This window comes from Meles meles, chromosome 17 (genome assembly GCF_922984935.1).
Source record: "Meles meles chromosome 17, mMelMel3.1 paternal haplotype, whole genome shotgun sequence".
Classification (NCBI taxonomy): Eukaryota; Metazoa; Chordata; class Mammalia; order Carnivora; family Mustelidae; genus Meles; species Meles meles.
In genome coordinates, this window is record NC_060082.1 from 50,708,769 (window position 1) to 50,716,178 (window position 7,410).

General features: G+C 51.4%; 1 protein-coding gene across 7 annotated transcripts in view; it reads left to right on the top strand.

Annotated features, from left to right (window-relative positions):
- Positions 1-6,418, top strand: part of RGS8 (regulator of G protein signaling 8) — a 28,727-nt gene extending 22,309 nt beyond the window's left edge. For all 7 annotated transcript variants that reach the window (XM_045981968.1, XM_045981975.1, XM_045981971.1 and 4 more), the window contains 2 exons: positions 580-746; positions 1,944-6,418. In XM_045981968.1, the coding sequence (XP_045837924.1) occupies positions 580-746; positions 1,944-2,126 (350 nt within the window). In that variant the 3' untranslated portion in view covers positions 2,127-6,418. The remainder of the gene's footprint in view (positions 1-579; positions 747-1,943) is intronic.
- The last annotated feature ends 992 nt before the right edge of the window (positions 6,419-7,410 follow it).

The following is a 7,410-nucleotide window of genomic DNA, read 5'->3' on the forward strand; positions in this document are numbered from 1 at the left end:
CCTCAAAAGTTTTTTAGAAGCGGCTCAGAACCCTGTGAAGGTAACAGAATGGCTTTAGTGACTGAATTTCAGTGTGTACTTTCAGGCCTTCTTCTGGTAGTAGTGAAGGATTTGTCCTGAGGCATTCACCCCCTCCTGTAGTTTGTCTTATAACAGGTTGTTTTTTTCAGGGTGGTTAACGTGGATTAGGGTAGGGAATGCATTACAAATATTACTTTGGCCTAATTAGAAACACTGGTTCACCAGTGGACTCAGGGGACAGAGGACTCCACATTAAAGGACAGGCAGTGACCACCAAAGGTTGATGAAGAGAGACCAGGGCCTCCTATAGTCATTATTACTATGGCTTCCTCAACATTTCTCCCTCCTGTCACTGCAATCCTTGAGCTGGAAGTAGAGCTTGTCTCCAAGGGTACCTGTGTGTTTAAGAGGTACGTCTTCAAGCAGATGTGGGGCAGTGGGGCTTGGACAGTCGGGGCTGGTCTCACATTATTGCTGCCTTTCTCTCTTGCTTCTGCAGTTCATGAGCTTAAGCCCCTTCCTATCTGTCTTCCTTTCCCCCTCCCTCCACATCCACAGATGGGGTGGCTGCGTTCCGCGCCTTCTTGAAGACAGAGTTCAGCGAGGAGAACCTGGAATTCTGGCTGGCCTGTGAGGAGTTCAAGAAGACCAGGTCAACTGCAAAGCTGGTCTCCAAGGCCCATAGGATCTTTGAGGAGTTTGTGGATGTGCAGGCTCCGAGGGAGGTGTGTTGGTGGTGGCGAGAGTCCTCTATCCATTGCTCCTGGCCATCCATTGTGCTCCTTGTGGGGGTTTGAGCCAGTCTTGATGAGTGCTGTCTTCTAAACTGAGCCTTACCTCTCTGATGGCTCTTAATGGGGGAAAAAAAGAATCACTTTAAAGGTGCAGAGCCTGGGACTTCTAAAAAATAGTTCTGTAAGGGAATGTTTTAGCTGTCAAGCATGCGCCTGTAGGACCTGTGTTTCTATAGGGATTCTGCAAGGATAGATGCCATTGAATCCATGTTAGTTTCCTAGTGGAAGGCAGCATGCCTTAATGGGAGGAGCACACACTTGTTCCTAGCTGTGTGATCTTGGCCAAGTTAGCTGGTCTCTCTGAATCACGTTTTCCCCAATGTAGAAGTGTATAATATCCCGTATCATTCGAGACTACTCTGAGTATTAGGGATAAAGCACCTCAGTCAACATCTGTAACTGCTTCTTAATGAGTAATTACAGTCATTTCTATTATCTCATGATAACTTATTATAATAATAAAATGAATTTCTATGTATGGCTGTGCTGAGTTATAAAACAGAATTTTACTTGGGAAAGTCTTATAGAAGAAAAATATTTGCTATCTACGAGTTTCGGTGCATTATATCCCTGAAACTCTTCAATTATCCTTTGACTTGAGATGTAGGAGGACTTTGGCCAGTGGCCAGGACATTGTAGGCTCCTTATAATACTGCTTGGAACAGAGATGTCCATTATAACCATAGTCTCTCCTCTCAGGACATTTGTTTCCTTAGTAGTTAAGAAAGAACAAGAGGGCAAGCTTACTTTACGGAATCCACATTAATACTGACCTTCAGTGTTACCCTTTGCCTGGCATGGTGAAGACTCCTGTCTTAGGAATTAAGTGATTTGGGGTTTTGCCTTGGCTCTGTTACCAACTCTTTATAGTACTTTAACCAGCTTTTCAGTATCTCCTTTCTTCAGTGTCCTTATCTGTAAATTGGGATGAGGAATATTGGGTCTTCAGACCTCTCAGGATTCTTGCTAGGATCGAAGGGGATGACCTCTAAGAAAACAGTTTGAAAAGTATGAATAAGCTTACACGTGTAAGACACTGTCATTAATAAGTATTGCACAGCTAGGAGCAGCTGCCAGGCACCTTGGCCCTTGAGGGCCTGTGACCATGCTTTCTGTTTGTGTCTCCAGGTAAACATAGACTTCCAGACCCGAGAAGCCACGAGGAAGAACATGCAAGAGCCATCCCTGACTTGCTTTGATCAAGCCCAGGGAAAAGTACACAGCCTCATGGAGAAAGACTCTTATCCCAGGTTCCTGAGGTCCAAAATGTACTTAGATTTGCTGTCCCAAAGCCAGAGGAGGCTCAGTTAGACCTCAGATGGGGACTCTTGGAGTTCACTGGCTTTTCCCCTCCCTTTGCTGCCAAGACCATATTCTAACATGAAACGTCATAGGTGTTCAAACGCAATGGCACTTAGGTTGGGAGCCTGGGGATGAGAAATGGATGAAAGGCCATTCCAAAGTAAGATCCAGTCACCAGAGCTTGGACTCTATTCCATTTACCCATGTTTGTGTTTCGGTTAGTGGTAGCACCTTGCTGCGGTTACCCTTTGATTGGGTCAGCAACTTGCCCTCCATAATGCCTTGGGTCATTGCCGCTGAGAAGGCAGATTTGCTATGCTGGGCTATGTGTAAATAACGCAAATGCGATTTTCACCACTTCCACACCCTCCTCAGTTAGGATTCCTGACTCTAACGTGTACCATGCCCCTGTGAGGAAGAGCTTAAAGACTCTGGCTCATGTTTGTGATTTGCCGTCACAATGTAATGGCCAGTCCTGGGTGCTGGGACCTCACAATGGAGAGAGGTCTCCGGGGAATCCTGGGTTTCTAGCACTGTCATTAACAGGTGGCCTTGGGAGAGAGGCAAACTCCATGGCTATTTCTTCCATTTCCATTGGACCAGTATGAGAAGCTGTGATCACTGCCCGTCTTAGCCCAGGAAATTCACAAGACTTTTTTACCCTCGCAATTCCAGGGAGGGTCTTGGGAGATATCTTTCATGAGTTCTGGTGTGGAGCTGCTTTTAAGAAGGAGACAGCTTGCAAATCTTCTTCAGTTCTACCAAGAAGTATTCCAGAAGTCAAATGACCAGGGAACATAGCACCAGTAGACTTTTGTGCCATGGGGCACCATATATCCTTTCCGTTGCTTACTGTATTCTCTGGCCTCACCTCCCTGAGGCATCACACATCATGATCTCTTAGACTGACAGACAGCTTGACAAAGGGAGGTGAATTCCCATAGCATGGACAGCTCTCATGGTGCCTAATACTTTCCTTGTCTCTCCCTGTCCCCCCTTCCATGCAGGTCATGTAATTATGATGGGGGAGAATGGGACTTTAGGCTGTAACTCTTCAGCTTGCTTCCTGAGAGCATGCTTTCTTAGAAAGGTCTCTCTCATGAGGGTCACCTTGGCTATTCAGCAACTTCCTTCTTGATCTCTGACCTTTGGGGATTGAACATGGAACAGGAGGTGAGGCTAAGATCACTGTGAACATCTGGCTGTGGAGAATCTTCCTAAAATGCTTTCATGGTACCCTGAGGCTGCTTTTGGAACTGTGTCAGGAAACTCTTCCTTGGAGGACGAGCATAAAGCTCTAGCTGCCCGAGAAAAAGTGGACTTTGGCACAAGTTTGTAATGCCCAAGATGTGACTCCTCAGCAGAGAGACCAGAAAGTGGAAGAGGCGTCTAGAAGAGGCCGGTCTCCAGCTGGACCAAATCATGGAGAATACGGTGGAGGGACTATTGGGATGATTCACAGCCAATGGATCTGAATTCATTGCAGATCTCCAAAACTTTCAGCTTGACTAAATGAAAGAAGTACGATTAGGCATGAGCTCTGGAGTTCTGGTGACTGAGAACTGGGCTGAAGTATTCTCCCCGTATGGGGCGATGGGCCTCTTAAGATGCACCAGATTCCAGCGTTTGCATTCCTTTCCAGACACTCTGTGAATCTCTTCCTTCTTTGGCTGCAGCTAGACAAGGCCAAGGAGGCTCTTGAGTCGCCCTGGTTTTAGGGTCCATTGCCCTACCATGACACATTATATCTGTAAGCGAGGGTTGTGAGTCTGTCTGAACCACCAAGGAGAGCGAGAACACATGCCACCTGGCCCTCACACTGAAGTGTCCTGTGAAATCTCGTGTTCAAGAACTCTGAAGCCTCGAATGGGTGTTCCTAGTTAGATCAGGTAGTGTCCCCCTGCCCCCACTGGTAAAAAAACCATTCTTAGCTAAAGCTGCCAGAATTAATTTAATGATCAAATTCTTGAACAGGGTATTTTAAACATTGTTTACACATGAAATGTGCAACTGCTGCCAACTCTGCTGTTGAATATGAGGTGCATGGAAATCGGAACCGCACAGAGTTCCCGAAAAATGGAATGTCTAAGAGGGGCCTTGTTACCGCTTCCACTGTCCCCAGAAGTCTGCACAAGTCTTGGGCCGTGGCCTCCCCTGAGGCCTGGAGTTCTTGCCAATGGAATGAAGGCTGCAGATGGCGATGTTATGGCACCCGGTGACTCCCCGCCACGATGGGGAGGCGCGAAGGACCAAGCTAGGGTGTCCTGAATTTGGCCGCTATGGGAGGGTATGTGGGCGTGTGTCTGTGTGGAGAGGAACGTGATAGCTCTATTTATGGTACTCCCGTGGAGTGTCTGCGTGCGTGCGTGCTTATGTGACCACTGTGAGCGTGAGTCCAGTACCCCACAGAGATGGTCTTCCCCTGCGGTGGAGCTGTCCTCACACCCTTTCCGTCCTGCTTCCCACAAAAGGCACGGGGCTCTCTGCGCCCATGCCTAAGTTCAGGCACTTAGGTCATGCCAACCCAGATTTTGGTCTGTGATGAAACAAAGAAAAATGTTTACAACATCTAGAGCAATATCAAAGCATACCTCATCCCTGACCTTCCACGTCTCCCCGTCCTGCCCTCTCTCCTAGTTTCTCTTCCACGGGCCCTCGTCTGCCCCGCTAGGTGGGGCGTCTGCTGGGCCTCCTTCCATGTAAGGTCTTCCTTTGGTCCTCATGCCGGGCTCGTGCTGTGGACTGCCTTCTGGGCTCAAGGCGTGCTCTGGGCCTGGGCGCTTTGAAGACCCAGGGCAAGCCAGGGCCGTAGGCCAGGCGGAGCGGTGGATTTTAGGACTGTTCTCCACCCTGCAGGTGGCTTTTCGGCCCCACTTGAGTGTCACCCTGTTTTTAAGCTAGTGTGAGATCACCTGTTGCCCTGGGCAAACCAAATAGAACCTAACCAATGACAACCCTTCGTAGTCCCAGGGCGCCTGTGGGGTGAGGACACCCAGCATCCTCTGAGCGTGCCCAGGGCTTACTGGGAAAGCCTGTTACAAGTGCTGATTCCCAGGACGCACACCCAGAGATGCTGATCCGAAAGACTCGGGGGGGGGCACCCAGAAAACTGCATTTTTAGTAAGTTCCCATGCAGTAGGCTTTGAAAGAAGATGGTCTAAGACAGTGGCTCGCAGCACTGGCTGGACCTTGGAATCACCTGGCGAGTTTTCAGATCTAAATGTCCAGGTCCCACCCCAGAACAGCTGGGGCTGTGATCCAAGGTAGCAGCTGTTTAAAGTGACCCGGGGGATTCCGCGTGGGTGAGGTCAGGATGCTGGGGAGTGAGAAGGAGCACGGTCGAGATTAATGGGGGGCTAGGCCTGGAGGGTAGAGCGCACGCAGAGGCAAACAGGCACCATAACGGGGAACCTGCCAGCCCTGAGTCAGACTCTGGGGGGCTGCACCCTGTGCTGTCTCAGTCCGACGTGCTCCTATGAGATAAACATGTTTCTGCCCCAGCTGCACGGGGCGTGAGGGAGCAATTGGGTCAGCCGATGATGGGGAGCTCTCGAGGGTGTCTGGAGGGAGCTGGAGAGTGTCTGGAGGGAGCTCTGGAGGGTGTCTGATTCAGAGAGGTTTCGCCACGCAGCCAGCCGAGTGTCTCATTCGCAGTGCTTCCTCCTAGCTCGCCTCCTGGGCCTCTCCATCCTTCATGAGTGTTCATGCCCTCTGGTCATTAGCCTTAGGTTGTGCCTCTGTGTCCAAGGCCACGCGACAGGGTAGTTGGAACTCAGGCAGTGCGTGAAGGGTGTGTCCCATCCTGGGACTGTCATGCTCTTTGGGACTTTCTTTTCCAAGGCCGCGGTGGGGTTTCAGTTCCTGCGCTAAGCCCTCACGATTCCCTCTTTGGTCTCAGGCTGGATGGGCAGCTGGAAGGTTCCCAGTGGATTTTCTTCTCTGGTGCTCGCCCCAGAACTTGCTGCTCTGAACAAACCAAAGTTGTGAAATGGTGTTCTGCCCAGGCAGCCGGCCCAGCCTCTGGGTAGGGAGAGGGCCTAGGTACTTTTCCTTGGCAGGGCAAGGGTGGCCTCATCCCCAGGGCCCTGGACTGCGAGGGAAAGACATGAACCCATTGTGTCAAGAGGGTAGGAGTGGGGAAGACTGAAGAGGAAGGAACAGGGAAAGACAAGCGGCTGACGTGGCGCCTGCTTCTCCACGAAGCAGAAGGGGCAGTGAAAAGTGACACATTCAGAGGCAAGACGGCCCCCAGCGACACGAGCGCCCAGAGCTCTCCTGACCCTGTGTGTGCCTACTCCCAAGCCAAGTCTTCCCGTCCCCCTGGCCTCTCAGGACCCCACAGGATGCTGTGGTCCGGGATGGGAGACTGCAGGACCGGGGAGACTGCAGGACGGGGCCGCCAGCCTTCCCGGGCGTGAGGTCCAGGCTGACTCAACACACCGTGCCCTTGTTGGTGGTTCCTCCCTTCGGACCCTTCTGCTGCCGTCCCTCTGCCACGTGCAGGGAGAGGCGGCCGCGTGGCCGGGTCACACGGTGTGCACGGGAGATGCGTGGCAGCTCATCTGCCGTATGAACCGCTGGGCTGATGGAGTCCTCATTGAGTTGTTTCATTCCTGTGCAAAGTGGAATCCTGTCATTCACCTCGACTATACACAAGGCTGTGAGAACATAATAAACAGAGAGCCTGAACACGCGGCCCTCCGCTCTCTGCCCACACTTCTGGCCCGCTGGTTCTTTGTGAGGAGACAATCCACCTGACACGTGGACTCCCTGCCGGGGCGGGGGTGGTGGTGTCGGTGGCGGCGGCTGGCATGGGGCTGCCGGGCGGGGAAAGAAGCCACGTGGGTGGAACTGGGGTGGCAGTGGTTTGGGGTCGTGTGGGGGTGGAGGGTGACTTGGGGCCACGCGGCGGGCCCTGGAACGGTAGAGGGCCGTGCAAACACGAGGTGGTGTTTTCATTAGCACCACCTACAGCTTGACATGCAGGGAGAGGAAAGGCGGAGGGATGGTTTATGTGTTTGTTCATCTGGAAACGGAGTGGGCGGCTCTTGTTTCTAACTGCGCTTGGCTTTCTACAATCAGCGCGTCCCCGAGGAGTGTGCTTTAGTCATCAAGCCTTTGTGTGTCTCTGGTGATCGGGTCCCATGGGGAGGACTGGAGGAGAATGAGGTGTAGTGTCTGCTTGTCGGACTCATCTGTCAGATGTGGGGATAACTTGGACATACATCAAATCTTAGGGATCCAAATAAGTAAAATGCACCAGAGAAGGTCTATCTATAAAGGAAAGCTGATG